The sequence below is a fragment of the Chinchilla lanigera genome, unplaced genomic scaffold, assembly GCF_000276665.1.
Source record: "Chinchilla lanigera isolate Chin_1 unplaced genomic scaffold, ChiLan1.0 scaffold00012, whole genome shotgun sequence".
Lineage (NCBI taxonomy): Eukaryota > Metazoa > Chordata > Mammalia > Rodentia > Chinchillidae > Chinchilla > Chinchilla lanigera.
This window is the reverse complement of record NW_004955413.1, coordinates 33086297-33111089: the sequence shown is the minus strand read 5'-3', so window position 1 is coordinate 33111089 and position 24793 is coordinate 33086297. Positions and strand designations below refer to the sequence as shown.

At 54.2% G+C, this 24793-nt stretch overlaps 1 protein-coding gene across 1 annotated transcript in view; it reads left to right on the top strand.

Moving 5' to 3' along the window:
* Ttll8 (tubulin tyrosine ligase-like family member 8) overlaps positions 1-24562 on the top strand; it is a 33274-nt gene extending 8712 nt beyond the window's left edge. The window contains exons 6-14 of the mRNA XM_013511673.1: positions 871-999; positions 1275-1389; positions 1618-1743; positions 8679-8865; positions 17021-17169; positions 19122-19365; positions 20669-21104; positions 21913-22396; positions 24322-24562. Coding sequence (XP_013367127.1) covers positions 871-999; positions 1275-1389; positions 1618-1743; positions 8679-8865; positions 17021-17169; positions 19122-19365; positions 20669-21104; positions 21913-22396; positions 24322-24455 — 2004 coding nt within the window. The 3' untranslated portion in view covers positions 24456-24562. The remainder of the gene's footprint in view (positions 1-870; positions 1000-1274; positions 1390-1617; positions 1744-8678; positions 8866-17020; positions 17170-19121; positions 19366-20668; positions 21105-21912; positions 22397-24321) is intronic.
* Positions 24563-24793: the final 231 nt, after the last annotated feature.

Below are 24793 nucleotides of genomic sequence, written 5' to 3'. Positions count from 1 at the left end.
AGACAGGGGCAGCTGTGCAGAGCAGCATAGGAAGAGGCCCCGGGCTGGGCGCCACCAGGGCCCAGAGCAGACAGATCCACATTGTGGGACCTCGAACTTGGGCCATGGATGCACACGTGCTCCTGTCCACACACGCCTGCCTGCCGGAGCTGACCCAAGAGAGGGGTCAGGGGTTACCTAGGACTTTGGAGAGCACTTTGTCATGGTTAGAAGTTTGGTGCAAACACACGCTGCTGCTGGTGGACAGAAGGTCACCAATAGTCAGGACACCAGCCACAGGTGTCCGCTACACCCCAGATCCCTCCGCCCTGCTCTGTGCACTGGGGGTCCCACTTTGGGGGAGGGAGGCGACACACAGGAGCTTTCTTCCTGTGGGCTCTATCCTGGGTCACAGAGCATACTGGTCACCCCAGGACGGCAGGTGGCACACCCCCGAGCCTCATGGGTCACCCGGGGAGGGCAGCTCAGACCGCACTCTGGGCCCAGGCAGGGACACAGCTGGCTTCTGGGGAGAGGAATTCTGTGTGCTCACAGTTGCTCCCACCCAGCATGGGTGGGCCATCAGGAGCGTGTGGCCCACAGTCAAGACGGCAGAATTGGTTAGAATGTCACCGGCCACCGCCACTCAGATTGAGCCCAGGACCTTCACGCTTAGCTGCAGCCCCAGCCTCTGTCGCTTTCTTTTTATTTGGAGATAGGGTTTCACCAAGTTGCCCAGGCTGGGATCAAACTTGTAGTCCTCCTGCCTCAGCCTCCAGGGTACTAGGATTACAGGCGTGTGCCACCACGCCTGGCTTTCAGCTTTGTCCAACCTGTCCCAAGGAAAGGAACTGTAAACGTGGGGTGCTGATAGAGGGTTCTCCTTGCCAGTCTAGGTTGGTAAAGAACGAGACACCGTACCTCCTCTGGACTGTCAAAAGGGACATGGTCGACTATCACAACCTGAGCTCTGACCAGATGCTGAACCACTATGGGAAGACATCGTCCTTCACCACCAAAGTGGGTGGAGAGTGTGGCGCTAGGCTTGGGGTGACTGCTCTGTGCTGCAGGGGGCCTGGGGCTGCTGGGCTCGGGCTTTTCAATGGCAGTCGGGGTACTGGCCTCCCCACCCCCACCCTGGGGCACCCTGCTCTGCCCTGCTGTGCACTGCCCCGTGTCCGGGTGGTCCTGGGGCCTCGGGAACCCTCCCCAAGCTGCACAGACCAAGCCCAAACGGGTGCTCAGTTGGGGAGGCGCTGGCTGCCCCATGGGCCCTGACTCTTCTGTCCCTGGAGATCGGGCTGTGCGTCAACATGAGGAGCCTGCCATGGTTCGTCCAGGCGAACCCCGATGCCTTCTTCCCGCGGTGCTACAGCCTCTGTGCGGAGAGTGAGAAGCAGGAGTTTGTGGGTGAGTGAGGGCCACCAGGGACCTTTGCCCTCTGGGCTGGGCTGCGGTGGGGGTAAAGGGGAGACACCTGGAGGCCCCAGCTCAGGCTCTGTGCCGGGCTGCAGAGGGGCTCGAGACCTGGCTCCGGGGAGGGACCTCAGAGGCCCGGGGTGGGGCCTGAGGGGAGGACCAGGGAGAGGACAGGCAGGGAGGGGCTAAACGGCAAGAGCGAGCCTCAGCGTCTTCCAGATGATTTCCGGCGCACCATGGCCTCCAGCATCCTCAAGTGGGTCGTCAGCCACCACAGCTGCCCCAAAAGCAAGACCAGGAGCCACAAGGAGGAGGCCAGGCCTGGTGAAGAGGGCGGCAAGACAGGTGCGGGGAACGGGGCGTGGGACCATCAGGGCAGGGTCCGGCATGGTGGCACTGGGCGTCTGAAGGACCCCGGGCCCCAGGCAAGGTCACCTCCGATTCACCTCCGATTCACGCTGTGCCTCACCATTTGTGGATCGGTGATGTCATGGCCATCCTGCTGCAGGGCACTGCAGCACCCTTGTCCTGCGTCACGCAGACTCCCTGGACCCAGCACCACCCCTGGTCTCTGCAGAGAGGCCTGAGTGCTGTAGTGACAGGCAGGTCCACATGCTTTTAAGAGTTTACTTTAATAAAACATACTTTTAAGAGTACTTTAGGTTCACAGCAAAATCGAGCAGAAGCTCAGAGGCTTCCTCTTTGCCGGGCCCCAGGCCCAGCCAGCCCCACTCTGGTCCCCACCTGAGCAGTGCACTGTGTCATGAGACAAATGGTGCATCTGTTTGTTGCTGTTCTGTGGTACCTGAGACTGAACCAGGGAGCACTGAGCAGCATCCCAGCTTTCTTTGTTTTGAGACAGGGTCTTCCTGCCTCTGCCTCTCAAGTAACTGAGATTACAGACAAGTGCTGTCTTGTGCATTACAGTGCTACAGAAGTGCAGAAGTGCATTACAGTGTTGATGAGGGTGTCTGAGCACAGTGATTGTGAATCAGGCAACCCCAGGCCACAGCAGGTGAGGAAGGGGAAGACTTGTGGATTGGATGTAGACACAGCAAATGGTAAAGTAGTGTTGTTTGGACTATCTTGGTGTGAAGAGCAAGGCCTGTAACTGACACCACTTACCCCCTGCGACCTGCTGAGTTTACTCCGGGAAACTGCTGGTCCTTCTCCGTCCCTGGTTTGGTTTTCCCAGAATGTCATACAGTTGGAATCACGCAGGCTGTAGCCTTTTCTGACTGGCCCTGTTGACTTACCAGCAAGCACTCAAGGTTCTTCATGGCTTTTCCTGGCTCAATAGCTCGTTTGCTTTCAGTGCGGTCTGGCTGGGCCGCGGTCTGTGCCCCCAGCCCCTGAGGGACGTCCAGACGCTTCCAGGCTACGGCAGTCAGGTGAAGCTGCTGCAGACTTCTGTGCACAAGCTTCTGTGTGACTGTTTTCACTCATTTAACTAAATGCTAAGGAGTGTGGTTGTCGGATGATGTGGCAAGAATGTGATTAGTGTTTTAAGAAACTACTGGCTATTTTGCAGTCCCCGCCAGCCAGAAGTGCACAAAGCCCTGCTGCTTCACCTGCTCATCTGCCGTGTTCTGGACTTCCACCCTTCCACTGGGTCTGTCACGGACCACGTCGTCGTGCTCACGTGCAGTTCTGCTGTGCACCTTTTTGTGTGTCCTTTGCTCTCCGTCCCTCTCCGTTGGTGATGGGTCTTCTCCTCTGTTCGTTTTTAAACTGGGCTGTTCATTTTCTTACTGTTGAGTTTCCTTTTTTTTTTCTGGTACCGGGAATCGAACTCACGACCTTGCACTTACCAGGCAGGCACTGTGCCACTGAACTAAATCCCCAGCCCCCTTACTGTTGAGTTTCAAAGGCTCTTTGTCTGCACTGGACACTGTCTGTGTGACCTGTGTACAAATACGTTCTCCCAGTTTCCACAGTCCTCCCCGTTCCCACTCTCCCAAAGGCCTATGATGCCCTGGGAGTAGCCTTCCCAACAGGGGTGACCTTCGTTTTGTTGTGCCTGAGCGTCCAGCTATCCCAGTACCCCTGGCTGAAAAGCCTGTCTTTGCTCCATTGTTGCTTCTGTCCCCATGTCAAAGATCAGTTGACCAGTTTGTGTGGGTCTTTTTTGGATTCTGCTCTGCTCCAGGAATCTGTGTATTTTTTCAGCAGTAGCTCAACATCTCAGTTACGACAGAGGTACAGCTCTTGAGAGCAGGCAAGACGGGTCCTCTGGCTTTGCCCTTCTTTAATGCTGAGTTGGCTGTCACTGGCCTCTCTACATAACTTCAGAACCATTTTGTCCAGGTTTGTGAAATAAGTTGCTGTGATTTTGATTGGGACTGTGCGTAGGCCAAGATGGGAAGATCTGGTGGAGGTCTTAATAAAAGTGAGTGTTCCCTACGGTGTACATGAAATATCTCTCCACTTATTTAGTTCTTTGACAGCATTCTTCAGAGTTCTGTAGTTTTCTGCATATAGATCTTATACATATTTTGTTAGATTTGTTTATACCTAAATATTTCATTCTGGGGCTACTCATGTAAATGGCATTTTGTTTTAATTTCAAATTTCAGCCGTTCATTGTTGCTGTATAGAAAAGTGATTGGTCATAATCACTTATTACCTCTAGGTGTTTTTGTTTTATTTTTCTTTTATTCTTTTAGATTTTCTACACAATTATGTCATCTGTGAATAGACAGTTGTATTTCTTCCTTCTGTATACTTTTCTGTTCTTGTCTTACAGCTTTGGCTAGGGTTTCCAATACAGTGTTGAAAAGGAATAGCCTTGTCTTTTTCTTTACCCTAGCAAGAAGCCCGCTAATTTCTCACCTTTAAGTATGCTGCTTGGGCCGGCGGTATGGCTCAGTGGCATACGCGCCTGCCCGGCAAGCACAAGGTCCTGAGTTCGATTCCCAGTACAAAAAAAAAAGTATGATGCTAGCTCTACATATTTGTAGTTATTCTTTATTAAGTGGAAGAAGTTTTCCTTTATTCCTAGTGTGCTAAGAGTTTTAAACACTAATAGGTGTTGGATTTTTGTCTTTTTTTTTTTTACCATCTGATAGTGTAACTTTTTATTTGGCCTGTTGATGTGATTCATTAAGTGTTTGAGCTAAGCTTGGTGTCAGCAGATGTGGGACAATGACAGATACTAAGACTAGAAAGGTGAAACATTAAGTTTATTGCCCTACGTGTCCAGATCCAGGTGACAGCCAGGGACAGGACATCAGGATGGATACTGAGGCAGTGTTAGGTGCATTTCAAATGTCAGCCCAGCCTTTTATAACCCAAACAAATCCTGGCCCGTTGTGTATAGTTATTTTTTGACTGTGGGATTAAATTTGCTAATATTTTATTGAGATGTTTGCCTCTATGTTCATGAAGATACAGATCTGTAGTTTCTTTTCCTTGTAATGGTTTTAGCATCAAGGTAATGTGACCTCGTAGTATGAGTTCAGAAATGTTCCTTCTGCTTCTGCCTTCCAGAAGAGATTGTAGAGAATTGATATAATTTCTTCCTTACATATGAATTTTCTGCACTAGTCAGCCTTCCATTACTGTGACAAAATACCTGAAAAACAACTTAAAGGAAGAAAAGGTTTGTTCATGGTTTCAGAAGTTCCAGTCCTATGGGGGTTGGGGGCTGGGGATTTAGCTCAGCGGTATAGCGCCTGCCTGGCAAGTGCAAGGTGGTGAGTTTGATTCCCAGTACCGGAAAAAAAAAAAACCCCACACAAACAGAAGTTCCAGTCCGAGGTCAGCCGGTTCTGCAGGTTTCAGACCTGTGGTGAGCCAGAAGCATCACAGCAGCAGGGTATGGCGAAGAGGCCAGGAGGCAGAGAGGAAAGCAACTAGCTAGAGCCCCAGAGGAAGGAGTCAGGGGTAAGACAAGTCCCCAGAGTGACTCCCCAGTGACCCACTCCCTTCAGCAAGGCCTCACTCTTGTTTCCATCTCTTCCCAATAATGCCACAAAATTATTACCTCAGCAATGGGTTAGTGCACCAAGGCATCTGGAGCCCTTCGGATCCCACCACCTTCCAGAAGCCCCACCTCTGACCACGTGAGCCTTTGGGGGGACATTTTAAGTCCAAACCACTGCGTATATGCTGGGATTTACCAGGGAGCCTGCCTGTGACTGGTTATGTCTGTCTGGTAAGGTTTTAAACTTTAGACGAAAAGTTCTTTGCACATACGGCATAATACGGTTCATGTCTAGATGTCCCCCAAAAGCCTCAAGCACTCATGGGCGGGTACTTGGGCAGGTGATTGGATTGTGAGGGTGTGGTGCTCATCAGTGGGTTTGTAGCGAAGTGTGATTTGGGAGGTGAAGCCTGATTGGAGGAGGTGGGTTGCCGGGGGCATGGCCTGGGAGGATCGATCTCCCTTCTCCTTCCTTGATCACTCTTTGCTTCCTGTCTGCCCTGCCCTGGGCTGTTTCTCTCTGCCATCCTCTCTGCTCCCTGCCTTGGAGCCAGCTAACTATGGACTGAAACTGCAAGGCACAGAAAACCTCTTCTTTCATATGTGGTGTCGGTTATTTTGTCCCAGCAATGAGAACGTAGCTAAGACAAGTCCTGTTCGGATTGTCTGTTCCGTGTGAGTTTGGCAGAGTGGTGGGCCTTTCGAGGCACTGGCCCGTTTCCCCCAGGTTATTATCCTTTTCATGTCTATGGGTCTCTAGTGCTGCTCCCTCTTTCTTTCTTTCTTTCTTTCTTTCTTTCTTTCTTTCTTTCTTTCTTTCTTTTCTGTCTTTTTGAGAGAGGGTCTCGCTATGCAGTTCAGGCTGGCCTTGAGCTCACTTTGTAGCCCAGGCTGGCCTTGAACTCGCAATGATCCTCCTGCCTCAGCCTCCCAAGTGCTGGGATTACGGGCGTGTGCCACCACGCCCGGCTTCCCTCTTTCTTTCTGATGATAATAATTTGTGTTTTTTCCGTCTTTACTTAGCCTGGCTAAAAACTTACTAATTCTACTGCTCTTTTCAAAGAACTAGCTTTTGGTTTCATTGATTTTTTTTTCCCCTATTGATTTTTTTTTCCCCTATTGATTTCTGGCTTTGAATTTTATTAACTTCCACCCTAATTTTTCTTACTTCTTTTCTTCTGCTTTCTGTGGATTTAATTTGTTCACTTTCTGATTTTCTGAGGTGAAGTGGAAGCTTAAATCATTAATTTTTTCCCTTTTTCTTTTCTTTTTTTTTGGTTTTTCTCTGGTACTGGGAATTGAACTCATGACCTTGCACTTGCCAGGCAGGCGCAGTGCCGCTGAGCTAAATCCCCAGCCCCTCCCTTTTTATTTTCTATTAATAAAGCATTAGATAGTTTACATTTCCTTCTAAGTACTGCTTTTGCATCCTGCAAATTTTAGTTAAGTATGATAAGTTGTGTTTTCATTGTCATTTAGTTCAATAAGTCTGTCTTTCTGTCTGTCTTTCTACTTTTTTTGTACTGGGGATTGAACCCAGGGCTTTCACACTGAGCTATATCTCCAACCCTTTTTATTTTTTATTTTGGGACAAGGTCTTGCTAAATCACCAAGTTTCCAAGGCTGGGCTTGAACTTGTGCTCCTCTCGCCTTGGCCTCCCAGAGTGCTGGGATTACAGGCATGCACCACCATGCCTGGCTTTAAATTTCTCTTATTTAGAATTGTATTCTTGCCGGGGATGTAGCTTAGCGGCACAGCGCCTGCCCGGCAAGCGCGAGTTCGTGAGTTTGATTCTGGTACCAAAAAAAATTGTATTCTTTAATCTCCAAGTACTTCAGGATTCCCCAACTATCCTTCCTGTTATTGATTTCTAGTTTAATCCCATTGTGGCCTGAAAGCAGGCACTGGTTTCTGCTTTTTAAAATTGGTTAATGTCCATTCTGTGGCCAGACTGTGGTCTGTGTTGGCGAATGTTCTATGTGAACTGAAGATGCATGTGCGCTGCTACGGTTGGAGTGTTGTGCAAGCGTCAGTTGTGTCCCATTGACAGACGGTGTGTGTACTGTGTCCTCACTGACAGGCCGCTGGACTTGTCCACTTCCCATTCAAGGATGTGGAAGTTTCCAGCTATCGTAACAGTGTGTATTGCCTTGTCCTAGAAGTTCTATCAGCTTTTCCCTTGTGCATTTTGAAGCTCTATCATTAGGACATACACCTTAAGCACTGTTATATCTTCCTGGGGAAATGACTCTTTTTTCTTTACATAATGCTTTTTTTTACCCCTGATAGTTTTCCTTGCCTTGAGGTCTGTTCTTTGGGAAATTAACATAGCAACTTTTGATTCATGTTAGCATAATGTGTCTTTAAATCTAATATAGCTTTCTATTGAGAGAGGGTTTCTTAGAGAAATACATGAGGTTCGGTCTTGCTTAATGGACTCCGGCAACCTCTGTCTTTTAATTTGTGTGTTTAGGCCACTAACATTTCTTGGCCTCTGCCATATTTGCTCCCGTTTCCTGTCTGTCGCCCTAGTCCTTTGTTCCTGTTCTTCCACCCTCTCTCCTTACCCTTCGGGGATGTCGGCTCCAGCAGCTCGGTGTACGGCGCGGCTCTCCTGCCCTAACCGGCTGTGGAGCCCTCTGCCCTGCTCGCCTGTGCTTCTCTGGGTCAGCTCGGCTGTGAGGATGCTGGTTTTGCCTCTGACCTCTCTTCTCCAGAGAGAGTGGCTGATTTTTCCAGTTATTCAGCTTTTCCTGTTAGGAGGGAGTGGTAGGGCCGGGGATATAGCTCAGCAGCACAGTGCCTGCCTGGCAAGCGTGAGGTTGTGAGTTCGATTCCTGGTACCAAAAAAAAAAGCCAACTCCTGTTAGGAGGGAGTGGTGACCCCGCTCCTCCATCTTTGAAACTAGTGGTGCTGTCATTCACTGTGAGCTGGTTCACTGTACGTTCCAGGAATTTCACCCCAACAGACTCATGCGTGCCCATGGTAACCTCTGCAGCTGTCACATGGACTCTGAGCTTGAGCCCCCACCTACACAGCGGGGACCCCTGTGCTCCCCACAGCTGGGCGGGCAGGGGGTTCTTCTCAGCCTGGAGCTTGCGTTCCTGGGGTGTTTGAGACCCACCTTCTCACACCCGTCCTGAGACCCAGCGGTGCTCCCGAGTCCTGGGGCCTTGCAGCACAGGAGGGTCAGGAGTGTGTGCCCTGCGAAGTGCTGTAGTCCCGGGAGTGACACCTGCAGCAAGCTGCGGTCACTTCCCAGCAGGAGGTGTCATCCTGGGTGCCCTGCAGCTCGGGGTAGGTGGCCGTGTCCCTGCGGCAGACCCTGTCCTGCACCTGTGCTTGGATTCTAGATCCTGAGGGTGCTGGAGAGAAGCGCAAGGGTCTCTCGGGACAGCTGGTGGACGTGGCCTGCCGTGTGTGTCAGGCCTACCTGGGGCAGCGGGAGCACGAGGACATCGATGGGCTGGTGAGCAGCGCGGAGGGCCTGTCCGAGGCCGAGTGGAGCATCCTGACCCAGCAGTACTACGCCCTGGTCCGGTGAGACGCGCAGGTGGGGATTCGGGCGTCCATCTGGGTGTCGGGGTGCCCAGAGCCCTGCAGCCTGTCCCCCCGGCCCTGCTGGCTGTTGAGAGGACAGCCTCCTCAGGTTCCTCTGGAGTGACATCACTCCTGCCCCCTGGAGCCTTTCCTTTTTGGCCTCATTTGAACCCACAGCAGCCCTGGAAATTCTGTGCCATTTTGTGGCCAGTCTACCTGGCTTGCTCTGGGTGGTGGCCGAAGCCCCCCTGTTGACCCTCCCTGCTCCAGGCCATGTCCTCCGGCCAGGTCCAGCACCATGCACCCGTAACGGGGACAATCGCCAGGGGAACGAGAGCCCTTGTTTTGGAGGGTCTATGACAGCCCCTACTTCTGACTTTGACCCTTCCCTGGATGACTCAAGCGTCTCCCGTCCTGCCTTCCCAGTGAGGTACAGCGTAAGTGCAGTCGGGGTGCGTGGTGCAGGATCCCACTGTGCATGCGGATGAGATCCTGCTGTTGTTCATCTGTGTAGCTGCATAGTGCACCCCGTCAAGGTCATCTCCAGCCCCTTGAGGCCCACTCAGCCTTCCCAGACAGAGCCTCCCGAGTCCCCCATCAGCTTGCTCCTGTGAGCAGAGCACGCACGCTGGGTTCGCTAGGGGCTGTGCTTCAAAACGCCATTTGGTGCCCCCTGGTTGTTGCCTGCGTGTTCTCCAGAGTTCCACAGGGGTGACTTAAAACCTCGGCCATTGGAGTCCTTGCACTTCTCCCTGGACACCCGTGGCTACTGTCTCTATTTTGATGCGGTGAGAGCCAGTGCATCAGAATGCTTTCTCGGCCATGTGTCAGACCCACCTGTCCTTAGGAAGGTCCTCTCTGCCTCCGTAGTGATTCTTCCTTTGAGTCCTACTCCCTCCCCAGGTGGTACAGCCACATCGGCTTCTTCAGATCGGGGTTTGCAAGGTATATGTCTTCTACTAACCTTTTCAATCTGTTGGTGCCTTTATAATTAAAGTGTATCTTCTATAAAGAGCATTCATTAATGGCTGGGTCTTGCTTTTTGCCCAACTGACAATATTTTTCTATGAATCCAAATGTTTGTTCTATTTGCACTGAATTTTTTTTTTTGTTTGTTTGTTTGTTTGTCTTTTTGAGGCAGGGTCTCACTGTGCAGTTCAGGCTGGCCTTGAGCTCACTTTGTAGTCCAGCCTGGTCTCGAACTAGCAGCCATCCTCCTGCCTCAGCCTCCTGAGTGCAGGGCCTGCATCAGCTCCACAGCCGCAGGACTGCCAGTGTCACCGTCTTCCCACCAGAGCCACTGTAGGGTTTAGTCTAGGGTGCTCTGCTAGGTAATGTCTCTGGGTTTGTTTGGTTTTGTTTTTGGGGCATGGGAGGTTGGGGGTTGGTCTCAAAAAGCCTACTTTCCCCTTCATTCTCTGAAGACATTTTCTGTGGAATAAGAGTTTCCATTGCAAAGATTGGGTTGGTGTGCTGCCAGACACCATGCTGTCATTGGGCCACCGTCGCATTTTTTGTTTTGTTTTGTCTTTTTGAGACAGGGTTTCACTATGCAGTTTAGACTGCCATTGAACTCACCCAAACTGGCCTTGAATTCACAGTGATCCTCCTGCCTCAGCCTCCTGAGTACTGGGATTACAGGCGTGCACCACCACGCCCAGCTTGTTTTCTTTGTTTGCACTTTCCATAGGTGTCATTTTCATTCCCGGGGAGGCATGACTATTTGTCTGGATGCTGTAAGATTTTGTCTTTGGTTTTGCGCAGTCATAATTCTTGGTGTCTGAGGGCACCTTGGGTCTCTGAGGGCACCTGGTCCATCACTTCTGCTCACTCTTTTTGCCCCTCCAGGAGGCTTTCTGCTCGCACGTCACACCGAGACCCACTTCCTTCTCCTCCTGCAGCTCTACACACAGAGACATCACTGTCCCTGGTGTCTCCCACCCCAGATTCCTCTGCACGGCCTCCGTGAGCCCTTCTAACGTCTGTGTCTGACTCCAGCCTGTGTGCTGCCCCTGCTGGCCTGCCGTCTACCCCAACGCTCTGACCAAGTTTCAGTGACTGTGTTTGTGACCCAGTTCCTCACAGGAGGAGCCCCTCCTACTGACTCATCTTTCTCACCCACGGTCCGGTCTGTCTTCCTGTGAGTCACTCTAGATCCCTTTCCCTGGGCTCAGGAAGGTGGTCACCTTCCTGGCGTACTAACATCAGATGCATACGCGGAGCAGCTGCCTTCAAGTCTCCTGCCTGTTCTTCTGCTGTCTGGTTTGTCTCCCTGTGTCCATCTGCAGGGTTCTCTGTGTAATCTGCACGAGAGTCCATGTCTGACAGAAGTGTCATGAACAGCTGTGCCCGTTCTGTGGGCCCAGCTTACCTGCACCTCCTTGTGACTGGCGCTTGGACCACTGTCCAGGCTGTCTGGGCGGAAGGTGTGAGCATCCTTTCGAATGGAAAACAATGCCTACTAGGGCTGGCATCGCCAGCAAGGGCCATGGTCATCAGGTCGGAGGAACCTGATTTTTTCTCATCTACCATTTCCCCTTCAGTTTAAAAAATACATCTTTATTGTTTGAATGTTACAGAAATTCACTTATTGTAAATGTACAAGTCAGTGAATTGCAGTAAATTCAGAGTGGTCCAGCCACTACCGCGGTTGGCTTGGGAACACTGGCTCCCTGTGACCCAGGAAATCTGTTTCCCTTGTCTCTCGCTCACACGCAGCCCTGCCCCACACTGGTCCCTGTCTCTCTAGTTTGCACTGTTTTTTAAAGCCAGGAATTAAAAAAAAATATTTAGATATTTTAAAATTCATGTCAGCGCGTTGCTCATTTCCAGGGCCAGGCTCTTGTCCCTAGAAAAGATGGGACAACCAGGAACAGCTGGTGAGAGAGTAGGTTTTAAACCCAACTACGTCAATGATTTCATTAATTAAGGGCAGTAAACAAGACACAAATTTTCAGAATCATTTTTTAAAAGACTATGTTTACAAGAGACATCTTTATATATTATTACACAGAGACATTGAAAGAGAATAAATAGAAGGTAAATCATGAAACATTAAAAAAAAGAAAGCTGGTGTGGCTGTATTAATATCATACAGACGAGGCTTTAAAGCAGAAAGTTACTAGACAGAAAGACAGACAGTGTTTCATAATTATAAAAAATGTATGTTCAAGAAAAAGAAAAAAAGGAAAAAAGAAGAAAAAAAAATGTACATTCAAGCTGGGCATGGTGGCACACACCTGTAATCCCAGCACTTGGGAGGCTGAGGCAGGAGGATCGTTGTGAGTTCAAGACCAGCATGGGCTACAAAGTGAGTTCAAGGTCAGCCTGAACTGCACGGCGAAACACTGTCTGGAAAAGACAAAAAAAAAAGTATACGTTCAACAGAAGGGCACAATTCTGAATTCATATGTGATTAGTACAATAGTCTCAATAGATGTGGAGGAAATACTGACAGAAGTAAAATAAATAGACAAATTCACACTCCTAATTTGAGGGCTGGGGATATAGCTCAGTGGTCCAAGCGCCTATCTGGGAAAGTATAAGGTCCTGAGTTCGATTCCCAGCATCCACTTTAAAAAAAAAAGAGGCCCAAACACACTCATAGTTTGGAGACGTTAACACACTTTTCTCAGCTCCTGAAGAAGTTGATAAACATCAGTAAAGATACAGGCTTTGAACAGCACTAACTGCCCTGCTGACTTGTTTAGAACACTGTATGCAGTAACTAAGAGATCCACATCTTTTTTTTTTTTTTTTTTTTGGTGGTGGTGGGGCAGTACTTGGGATTGAACCCAGGACCTCTGCACTGAACTACATCCCCAGCCCTTTTTACATTTTTATTTTGAGATGGGGTCTTGCTAAGTCACCAAGTTGCCCAGGCTGAACCTACGCTAAGCAGAGTGGGCTTGGGGTAAGAAGATGAACAGAGAAGGTACCAGCACAGCATGGAAGCAGGCCTCACAGGTGTGACCTCTGGGTTTACACTGCATCCTGCCTCACAGGCTCACGAAAGCTAGTTTGGGGCACAGCGAGGGATGGGTGAAAGTTAAAACTCACACTGAAGCACTTCTTCAGGCCCATGAAGGCGATGATGCATGGCACAGTTCACAAACACTGAGAAAATGGGTAGACACATTTTCTTGACATTAAGAACTCTTGTTTCTGAGCCGGGCGTGGTGGTACTTGCCTGTAATCTCAACACTTTGGGAGGCCGAAGCAGAGGGATCACAAATTCAGTAGCAGCCTGGGCAACTTAGTGACTTAGGGAAGCCCCGTTTCAAAATTTAAAGAACACTTGAAAAGAGCTGGAGATACAGGTCAGTGCAAAGACCGTGGGTTCGCTCCTCAGCATCACAAACAGTCTCTTCAAAAGCACTCTGAAGAGCGTGAGAACACAGCTGGGCTGGAGGAGCAGCTCACACTTGGTGTCTGTGGCGGTTTCTGATCCAGGTGCTATGGAGGACACAAGTCAGTAAGAGGAAGTTGCTCACAGGCTGCTGCCCGCTTTTCACAAAGGAAGGAGCCCGGATACCCAGTGAGACACAGACGGGTGCGCAGCGTCTCCGTATCAGGACGGGGCTGTGTGCCCCAGCGCAGCTGAGACGAGTGTCGAACGCTTTCATCCAGAGGCAGGTGCCACGGGCCAGGCCTGCGGGCGGCGCAGCCTCTGGAGAAGCCCCAGGCAGTTCCTAGGCACCTGGGCGTCCATGTCTCCTGTGAGCTGCCTGTCCACTCCTTGGTCTTTATCCGAGAGGCAGGAAAACATCTGTCCTCAGAAGACCTCACCTCATGACCCCAAGCTGAAGACAGCCGTGGTGAGGAAGGCACTGGGGCAGCCCAGCCGTGTGGAAGGGGCGCTTGGCCCTCGGGTCCACCGAACAGAAGCCAGGCTCAGGAAAGGGGTCCCTGCCTGGTGGCAGAGTCAGGGTGATGGCAAGTTGCCACTGCAGGGATGGAACGCTGGAGCACCTTCCGGGAGCCGAAGCCCTCGGACCCGGGTCCGGGTACCGAAGACAGCAGCACACGCATGTGAAGCGCAGACTCCACTCTTTGGAGCTGGCCTTGTGCTCCGGCCATGTTTTCTTTTTCTTTCTTTTTTATGCTTTTCTTAAAAATTAGCGTTTGCTGAGGTGCATAATCATTGCATTGGTTTAGAAAGTTGGTACCTGTGTGCATCACAGCTTGGTCGTTCGCAGTCCTCTAACTCCTAGCTGCAGCCCTCCTCACTCCTGCCCTGGACCCCCATCTCCATCTCCAAATGTCTGTTCCCCATCTCTCCTTTATTTCACTCTTTAACGTACTTATATTTGGGGTTTCTATGTCGGACTTATTTCACCTGCTATTATGGTCTGAGGTTCCATCCATCTTCCTGCAAATTACATGACTTCATTCTTCTTGATGACTGGGTAATGCTCCATAGTGTATACATCCCATATTTTCGTTACCCATTGGTCCGTTGATGGGCATCTAGGCTGTTTCCAGAGGTTGGCTATTCTGAATTGTGGGTATTCACAGATCACCGTAGTGTCATCTTTAATTCTTTTGGAAATATTTCTAGGAAAGGTACAGCTAGGTCAAATGTAATTTCTATTTTTAGTTTTTAAAGGATTCTCCATACTGATTTGCATAGTGGTGATACTGGTTTACAATGTAAGAAGTGCTCCTTTCCCCTCCCACATCCTTACAAACATTTGTGTGTGTGTGTGTGTGTGTGTGTGTGTGTGTGTGTGTGTGTGTGTTCTTGATAATGGCCATTCTGAGTGGAGTATAATGAAAAGTCAGAACTCTAAACAAAGAGTTTGAAGAGTTTGAAGACATCCCCTCTTCCTGGATATGCAGGATACTGTTGAAGTGTTACCAAAATGTTACCAAAATCGTATATGGATTTAAGAAGTCCCTATTAAAATGTCATCAACATTCTTCATAGAACTAGAAAAAAGTCCTAGAATTTATATTCAACCAGAAGAGACCCAGAACAGCCAAAGCAATCCTGAGCAACAAGGGGCAAGTGGACGCCATCACAATCCTGAATTTAAGTTATACTGTGAAGCTATGGTAACAAAATAGCATGGTACTGGATGAAAATGGGCATGTAGACCAATGAACAGGATCAAACAGGAAGCGCAGAAACAAGTCCAGGCACCTCCAGCCCCCTGATTTTTGACAAAAGAGCCAAAAACACACCCTGGAGAGGGACACAGTGTTTTTAAGAAATAGTGCTGGGAAAACTGATTCTGCACATGCAGAAGAGTGAAACGGGACCCCCAGCGCCCTGCCCGACAATCACATCAAAACAGATCAAAGACTCAGACGTGCAAACAGAAAGCCTACGCTCCTGGGTGGGAACATGAGGGAAGCGCTTGAACCCTAGTAGCATGAGAAATAACAGCAAGAATCAACAATTGGAATCATGTCAAGTCAGAAAGCTTCTGCTCAGCAAAGGAAACCACCAGCAGAGTGAAGAGACACCTACAGAAAGGGAAAACTGTGCCAGCTACTCCTCTTTTACAAGATTAACATCTAGAACTCAAAATATTAACCCCTAAAAGCAAGAGACCTAATCGAAAGATACGGACAAATGAACCTAATAGACACTTCTCGAAAGAAGAGGTGCACATGGTTAGTAAGTGCATGAAGAAATGTTCTGCATTTTTAGCTCCTAGGGAAATGGACGTCGAAACAAATACAACCTTGGTTTCGTGGAAGGACGTCCTGGGTGGCACGTGGGGCGGCAGTGTTAGGCCCCAGGACAACGCTTTGCAAATTATGTGCGGAGGGTGGGCAGGTGCGTGGCTTGGAGGTGGTGCCCTGAAGCAGATTGGACATGGTCCCCAAGCCCCCAGGCCCTGCCCAGCCCTCCTCGCTGAGGCTCATAGGAGCCCTGTGTGGACACCGTGCCCTGGGACAGAAGGCACATTTGCATCACGGGTCTGGAGGGGACCCTGTGTGTAGTTTGATGGGAGTGGGATGTTCTGCGAACCTGAGGCTCTGCCAGCCTCCTCTGGCTTTCACACTCGAGTCATCACACTCGGATGCAGAGGCATCACCGAGTCACTACCATGGTGTGAGCCTGGGCCACCTCCCCCCCGGGAGGCCTCCTTCTGGACCTGGGGTTCAGATGTCGGGGAGAGGTGGTGAGGGCTACCTTCCCATTCTAAAGCCATGACAGCTGTGTCACCAGGGGCCTTGCAGGCCGTGTCCTTGCAGGCCAGGCAGAGTGTTCTGGGCACCCTAGAGGCCCTCTGCACCTGTGGGCACCGTGTCCCATCACGGTTGAGCTATCCTACCCCCTGGGATCAGACATTATGTGATACCCACTCCTGAGGAGGGCTCGAAGTCAGTAGACCCATGAGCAGGGCCGCTATCCACCCCATCACCCCGTTCCTGTGCCAGCTGGGTGCCGTCACTCCCAGGGGCTCTGGCATCTTTTCCCCTGGCCACAGCTCCACAGAGGTGAGGGCTTCGCCTAGGTGACCAGGGACGCCGTGCTTCCTTCTCTCCAATTCTGTCCTCTGTTAACCTGCCTGGTGGGTTAACAGACTGCAGACGTCCCTGTCCCCAGCCCATCCCCAGGGGCCTCAGCATGAGTCGTGCCTGGTGGCCTTGGGCCGTGTGCAGGCAGCCTATGTGGACACTTCCTCTGTGGCTCTGGGTCTGCCGTCCATGGAGGGTCCATGTGTCTGGGGCCAGCTTCAGGGCCAGAGCGGTCATTCCTCCTTAAGTGGCAGAGTGACACCTGCAGGCTCCTCCCGCTGCAGGAACGGCTCTGCCGAGGCCCTGCCTTTGTTCCCTGGTGGCTTCCTGACTCACACTTGGAGCTGCCACGACTCTGCAGGCCCCAACACGGTGCCAAGATCAAGTGGACGATCAAGCTTGCTGGGCAGGAAGTCGGGTACCGTAGTGGGGGTCGGTGTGGGCACCACCAGCAGGCAATGCATGCACACAGTGTGCCGGGGGTGCACATCAGTCCAGACCCACAGATTGGGGTCCTCCACAGCCCCGCCCAGGCGCAGTCTCACTGTCCCCCACGGCCTGCCCGGTCCTGCCCCACCGGTCAGCTGCTACCCAGTCCCGGTACCGAGGCGCCCCCTGTCAGTGGGGCTGGCACTGTCTCTCTGAGAGTCTCACACACTTTCTGGATCTTGCTTTTTAGCGGCGATGCTTTCATCTCCAGTTCAAGAAATTACTTTTCGCAGTGCCAGGCTTTGCTGAGTAAAATGAAGTCTGTGAACCCCCAGACGGAGATTGATGGGCTGCGGAACATCTGGATTATAAAGCCTGCGGCCAAGTCCCGGGGCCGAGGTGAGCTCCGGGGGGTGGGTGCACCCCGCGCAGGCCTGCATCACCCTGAGACAGCCTCTGCATGTGCCCAGAGTGAAACTAGTCTCTGCGTGGCTCTGTGGGGCGGGAACGGCCCTGATCCACGGTCAGTGGGGCATGGACTGGTGGGTGCCTGCGCCCCGGGACGGCATCCTCAGGGCTGTGCAGGTTCCCTTACTTTCTCCTCTGCACACGTAGTTCAGCTGCCCGCCTTGCTGCCTTTTCCGTATCACCTGGTGGATCTGAGTGACAGGCTCTTGCTGCCTTGCGAGGAACGGGGGAGCCCCCAGCGCAGCCCCTCCCAGACGCCAGCCCTGGGGGCCTTCACGCACTGGCGGCACAGCTCCTGGCGGCTAGTGTTTCCGTTCCTCTTTCGAGCTGCACTGTGCCCGTGTTCTCTGTTTCCCTGAGGTGCGTGCGCGTGTGCACGCACGTGTGTTTAGATAGGACTTGCCGGTGGCTTTCTAATTTATGTTCCCAAAGAATCGACTTGGGCTGCGTCTCTGGCTCCTCTGTGAGGCCACCTCGCTCCCACCTTGGCGCTGTCTCGTTTACCTCCGGTCCCCTTTGCGTCACACGGTGCCTCCTTCCTCGCCATCTGTGGAGACCTCACTTTCAGTTTGGACCCTCGATCTGCCCCTCGCGCTATTTTGAAGTCCTATCTAATGAACCTAATAGACTTCAAGTCCTATCTAAAGACACGTGCGTGCACACGCGCATGCACCTCAGGGAAACAGAACACGGGCACAGTGCAGCTCGAAAGAGGAACGGAAACCCTAGCCGCCAGGAGCTGTGCCGCGAGTGCGTGAAGGCCCCCAGGGCTAGATTCACAGGCGGTTTTTAAACCTTTATCGATCTGGGCTTTGTTGCATTTGGCCCTAGATGCCATCTTCTGTCTTGACAGTCTGGTCCTGGGCCTGTGTGGCCCATGCTGCCGATGCCCTGTGGACCTTCAGGGCTTCCTCCCACCCCCATAAGCACTCCCTGCCTGGCTGTATGTGAATGTGTGTGTGCATACGTGTGTGCGTACAGGTGTGTGTATACATGTGTGCAAACGTGCTTCTCCTTAGGCTCTGTCCTGAGCCTACTCCTCTTCCCAGGGAGCGTCTGTCTCCTCCTGTCCGTCCAGCCAGTCCTTAGTTCCACTATGGACCTCTCAAACCCCATCTAGAGCCAGTGGGCTGCTCTTTGCTGGTGGCTCACTGCCGTGTCCTGAGCACGGTCCTGACTCCCTTTAACTAAGAAACAGAAGCCTTGTGGTTTGTGAGAGCTCACCCGAACCTTTGGGGATCTGCGGCCAGAGCTCCCTCTGCCTTGTGTCAGTCAGGACAGGCTGGACAGTGCTGTGTAATAAGCAGCCCCAGACCTCGGCAGCATCAGTGAAACAGCTCCCTTCTGGGTTGCACTTGTCACCCACTGCAGGCAGCCTGGGTAGGTGATGGGTGCTCTGTACACCAAAGCCCATGTATGGCTCCTCTGCTGAGGCCTCAGGTGTCGCAGCAGAGAAAGGTGACCGGAGGGCCTGCCCCGGCATTACATGCTGCAGCATAGGGTGACACTTGTCCCATGTGTCCCTAGTCACCAGAGTCACATGTCCTGACTGGGTGGTGAGGGGGCACTGCAGGGCCTGTGCACACAGAAGGAGCCCAGGGGGTTGTGGGTGCTGCCACCTACCTGGCTGCTCCCTTCTGTCCATCACCCTCAGTGCCCCGCCTCCCCTTGGGGATCTCACCGCCCGATCGTGTCCTGCATGTCCTGCCCCTCTCGGGTCGCGGGCCTCTGTAGGGTAGGGTTGCCCTGTGCTGGCAGAGCTGGGCAGCAGGCAGCACCGGCCTGTCCACAGCACTCAGTGCTGCCTGGCCCGTGCTCCCTCTGTCCTGGACCACAGCCAGGCGTGGGCTGTGCAGTGCTGGCTGAGTGGCCGCCCCTTGCAGACATCGTGTGCATGGACCGTGTGGAAGACATCCTGGCGCTGGTGGCTGCTGACCGCCCACCCTCCCGGGACAACAGGTGGGTGGTGCAGAAGTACATTGAGACGCCGCTACTGATATACGACACCAAGTTCGACATCAGGCAGTGGTTCCTGGTCACTGACTGGAACCCCTTGACCATCTGGTTCTACAAGGAGAGCTACCTGCGCTTCTCCACACAGCGCTTCTCCCTGGACAGGCTGGACAGGTCAGTGGGCACCAAGTCTGGGGCATTTGGGCACCTGGCACAACCAGAAACACCCAGGTTCGGGTGCCAGGTGGAAGAACCCCATTACCAGGCAGGTCCCAGCACAGCAGGAGCCAGCTGAGGCCCTCAGAGCCTGGCTGCCCACACAGCAGAGGGTGCGCGCAGCCTGCCTGCCCGGCCGGCTTCCTCTGGGGACTTTGTGACTGTCACTCCGCAGCGAGGTGGGGCTGGACTTCCAGGGGAATTTTGTGGGGGGCGTCACCCAGAGCTAGGGGCTGAGACCTTGCTGGGGGTGAAATGTGTCTCCAGCTTGGGGTGACCACACTGGGAGTCATGCCCCTTAGGTGACACCTGCAAGGTTGCACCCTGAGGTCCTGCCTGGGCTGGGCCAGGAGGGGCCACTGCAAACTCACGTCAGCACTTCCTGCTTCTGGACTGGGGATCTCTGTGGAAGGGGTCCAGGAGCCCCGGCTCTACCCTGGACCCCTCCTCAGGCCGTGGCTGCCTGTCTGAACCCTGCTTCTCTGTCCGGCCCCTGGGCAAGTCCCTGACCTGTTTGTGAGCGGGTAGCCCGCAGGCAAGGGCAGGAGTGAGAGTCATCGCATGGGCGCACCGCCGCCCTCATTCCACCGTTTCCAACTCTCCAGGTTCCTGGCTAGCTGGTGGAGACTTCTCTGTTTTCTAAGCCCATCTGATTGCCAGCACCGTACCTGCTTGACCACTAGCCATTCATATGAAAATGATCTTGGCCCCAAAACATAGCGTTTGCGATCTCCTAAAAGATACCATTTGTTGGGGCTGGGGATATAGCTTAACGGCATAGCGCCTGCCTGGCAAGTGCCAGGTCCTGAGTTTGATTCCCCCCACCAAAATAAAATCAAAACCCATTTTGTTTGTTTGTTTGTTTGGGTACTGGGAATCAAACTCACAACCTTGCGCTTGCCAGGCAGGCGCTGTGCCGCTGAGCTATATCCCTAGCCCCAAAACCCATTTGTTTTAAATCCATTCAGAACAAGGCAAGAGTATAAATAAATTAAGTGGAAATTCCCATGAGGTGACTGTCACCTCATCTTTCTTGATCAGCCCTTCGAGGGCTGGTGCCCCCTCTGGCGTGAGCAGGTCGGGACACCAAGGCAGGGAAGTCACTACACTGACACCCATGTGTAGCCCTGGACAGGTGGGCTCCCTCCTCCCTGTACCATCCTCGGGGTCACAGCTTGAGCCCCTCCTGCTAGCCCCAGTAAGGGTGCCCGCAGGGACAACGGCACTAGTACTGCCGGCCTTACAGACGCTCTGCCCACAGCGCCATCCACTTGTGCAACAATGCCATCCAGAAGCACCTCCAGAACGACAAGGGGCGCAGCCCGCTGCTGCCCGGCCACAACATGTGGAGCAGTGCACGGTTCCAGGAGTACCTGCAGGGCCGGGGCCGCGGGGCCGTGTGGGGCAGCCTCATCTACCCGTCCATGAAGAGGGCTGTCACCCACGCCATGAAGGTGGCCCAGGCCCACGTGGAGCCGCGCAGGAACAGCTTTGAGCTCTACGGCGCTGACTTCGTGCTGGGCCGAGACTTCAAGCCCTGGCTGATCGAGATCAACTCCAGCCCCACCATGCACCCGTCCACGCCCGTCACAGCCCAGCTGTGCACCCAGGTGCAGGAGGACACCATCAAGGTTGTGGTGGACCGCAAGCTCGACCGCACCTGCGACATCGGCAACTTCGAGCTGCTGTGGCGGCAGGTGAGAGGGCAGCTGTGAGCTTTGTGCCCCCACATGAGTTGGTGGCCGCAGACAGCTCCGCCTCTGGGGCCATGGGAGCCAGATGGAGCTGCAGGCCACCTGCCCTTCTGGAACCTTGGACGCGGATCCTGCTCCTGGCTCAGGCTGGGCGCAGACACCTGCAGGCGTGGGCTGTCCTCACTCCCTGTCTCAGCCTCCTCGTGTGCACTGAGGGAAGGGTTCACGGCTGGACACCTGGGGTCTGAGCTTTGACTGCCCAGTCCCTGGGCCCCAGGCCGAGTGTGTGGTTCCTTGCAGCCCTGTGGGGGGTTCCGAGATGCTCCTCTCTGAACTTTCCAGCAGGCCAGGCACGAGGTGATGAGGTCTTTGCCCCGGGACTCCTGCCTGGGAGCCCGGCCCTGTGCCCAGAGAGGTGCTGGGTTTGTTACCGATTTCCAAGCCCAAGCTGGGCCCTTTCCCCGCTCAGAACTGTGGAACCCTGAAACAGGGTGAAGACAGGAAGTGGGGTTATACAAAGCGGGGAGGAGCACTCATGTCTGGAAAAGGCCGGCAGGTTTCCTAGGAATTAATTCAGGGCCCGTCTCTCTCCACTCTTCTTGTGGCGTTCTTATAGCTTCTTCCAATGTCTTCTTGGCAACGTCAGCCGCCATGGTGCTGGCAGTCCTCAGCACCAAGATGGGATTGGATGGGGTGGAGGTTGTTGGGGTCACGAGGCCTCCAGGCAGGCCCAGCCGGTTTGGGCCTGAAGAGGGACCTCTGACCTCAAAACAGCACCTGGGGTGTCCCTGAGCTGTGCCCTCCCTCCCAGCCTGCCGTGGAGCTGCCACCTTTCAGCGTGTCCGACCTCTGCGTGGAAGGTGTCGGCATGAGGAGGGCCAAGAGGCAGATGCCGCCCATTCCCACCGTCAACATCCTGGCGTCGCTCCCGGAGGCTCAGGTGCTTAAAGTGCCACACCCCTCGGCCGTGCTGGACCTGGCAGGCGGACCCCCTCGAATGCTCGTGCCACAGGACAGGACCCTGGTGGACAGGAAGGAGCCTGTGCCCCCGTGGCCCACCATGGCTGAGAGGGGCTGTGGAGCGAGACGGGGCCATGCTGAGCCCGATGGGAGGCCAGCACACCCTGCCTGCAGCTGGCAGCACATGGACTCTGTGAACCTGAGGAGAATCCTGGCCAATGCCCAGCCGGCCCGACAACTGGACCTGAACCCACCCCAGGTGCAGCCCCTGGTGCCTGTGCCACGGAGCCTGAGGATGGTGACTGGCACGCTGAATGGGCTGCCCGCAGCACCAGGTAACCCTGCAGAGCCTCACCTCTGTCTTTGTGTTGGGCTCAGGAAGGGCGGCCAGGCCATGTCCTCCAGCGGGGCACAGGGCAGGCTGGGGGCCTCAGCGAGTGCAAAGAGCAACAAAATGGTCCTGGGCAGCAATTCCCTCCATTGGACAAGGGCCAATGGTGCTCGTGTCTCGCTAGTGCTGAGGGCGCGGGGCGCAGAGCCAGAGTGTCTGCCCTGCACCGTGGGTAGGCAGGTCGGGCTCCCGCCCGGGTTCCCGCAGGTTCTGATGGGGCCGACCTTCGTGGGCACAGGGAGGAGTGCTGGGCTGTGTCAGCCCCAGGGCTTCTGTGGTGCCCTGAGAGGTTGCAGCCCAGAAAGCACAGCGCCAAAAAGAGAAAAGGAAGCATGTGGTCACCCTTTACAGTTTCTTTCCCTCGCCAGTACTTTCTACACTGTATTTGAAATTTGGCTGTTTGTGTTTTGTCTGATGATCTGGTGATTCTACTAGGTGAAGTCTTTGACTGTGCTCTGTCTGCTGCTTTGTATTTTAATATAAACTGCTCAATTTAAAAACATTAATCAGGGGGACTCTGTGCTCCTTCCTAGCGGAGAAGGAGGAGGAGGCCAGGCACCCCCAAACCCACAGGCTGGCGCTCAGGAAACTAGTCCCGGGCTGCCTGGGTCCGGCTCCTCTGGGATTTCTCCCCCTGTGCTCGGCACAGAGGAGTGGCAGGGTGTGGACTGTGAGCTCCTGGCTCGCCCTTGCATGGCAGGAATAGCCCCTTGGGGGCTGCTTACTGGGGGTGGAGGCCTCCCCCAGCCGGGTGCGCCCCGTCCCCCACACCCTGGATGCCCCGCGGGCACCCTGCCCTGCCTGGGCCTATCTTGCCTTACTGTTTTGCCAGCTGAGGTGCTGTCCATGTGCTGGGCCTACACTGGGTCTGGACCCACCGGTGCCTCCCTCCCAAGGGCTTGATGCTGCCCCCTGTGCTCTGCACACGGCCCCCACAACTCCGTCTCTCTCAGCAAGATCCGAGACTGTCCCCTTCAGTCCTGATCCCTGGCCTGGTGCAGAGGGACACCCTCTTTTTGGCCCTGGTGCATGGGTGCACAGGGCCCCTGGCCCGCCCTTGGGCCTGTAGCCTGGGCAAACGTGGCTTCAGGCAGCACGTGGGCCAGGAGTGTGGCACAGGACCTCCACCCATATCTGCCGGCTGCTGTGTGCCTCCCACCTTGGGGAGGGGTGTCAGTGCCCAGGGACGCTGGGTCCTCCGGGGTGAACCACTGGACATATGGGGAGAGGCTGCCAGGGGCTGGTGCGTGGCGGGTCCCCACCCGCCTGCATTCTCTGTCTGCGGAGTCCTCCTGCCGCGGCCTCCCAGCTGGGTGGATGGGTGCTGTGCTCTGGTTGCAGCTGTGTCTGACAAAGCAGCACCGTGCCCCGCCCACCTGGGACAGTCCGGGCCTGTAAGTGGGAGGCAGGCAGAGGGGCACGGGGTGGGGGAGCTCCTCAGTTCCCACGCCTTCACCAAGCACGACGCCCCACCCCAGGCTCGAGTCTGCAGGGGTGGGTGGGCAGAAGTCCTAGCGGGACAGGTGAGTGGCCTGGACCAGGCGGGACTCTGAGGGGGCGGGGCGATCAGTGGGCGTGGCCACAGGTAGGCGCGGCCTTTGTGCTCGGTGGGCGTGGCTTGGGTGCAGCACGCTAGGCGTGGCGGCGTGACTCCACTGCAGTGGGCGTGGTGGGTGATTTTGCGGGTGGTGCGTGGACGTGGTCAGGGCCCTTGCGGTCGCAGGAACCGGTGGGGGCAGTCAGGCGCGGTTGGGGGAAGCGGTGGCGGAGGGGGACACCCGGGCCCGGGTGGGCGTGGTCTCCACGTGATGATGGGGGCAGGGGGCGCGGTCTCACGTGCCCCTGTGCCTGAGCACCCTCTCCCCGCAGGCCCCACAAGCAATCCCACCCAGTGCCTTGTGTGTCGCCGCTCACCTGCAAGCATGAGGCCCTGCAAGCGCTGCAGCTCCTTCTCCGCCGCCATCCTGCAGGGCTCCTGCTTTGTGCGGCTCGAGACTCCCTGAGGAGGACCGTGGCGGGAACGCAAACAGCCCTCGGCCCTGGCCCTCGGCAGCTGCTCCTGGACTCAGGCCCTGTACCCAGAGCTATTTTAGAGAAATTGCAGTCTCCACCGTGGTGTTCCGTAGGGCATGCGTCCCAGTCCCCGCCTGGCCCTGGCCTCGCTCTGCTCATGTTCTTGTCCTTGTCCCTGGTCCCTGTCGCAGTGCCTGTCCCCGTCCCGGACACCACAGCCCGGGAAAAGCCCCTCCTCACTGGTGGTCGCCCTGGCCCCGGCCCCAGCGGTCCCCACGAGATCTCGGCTCATCTATGCGCTCTTGTGTTCAGCAAGTCTGGCTGTGTT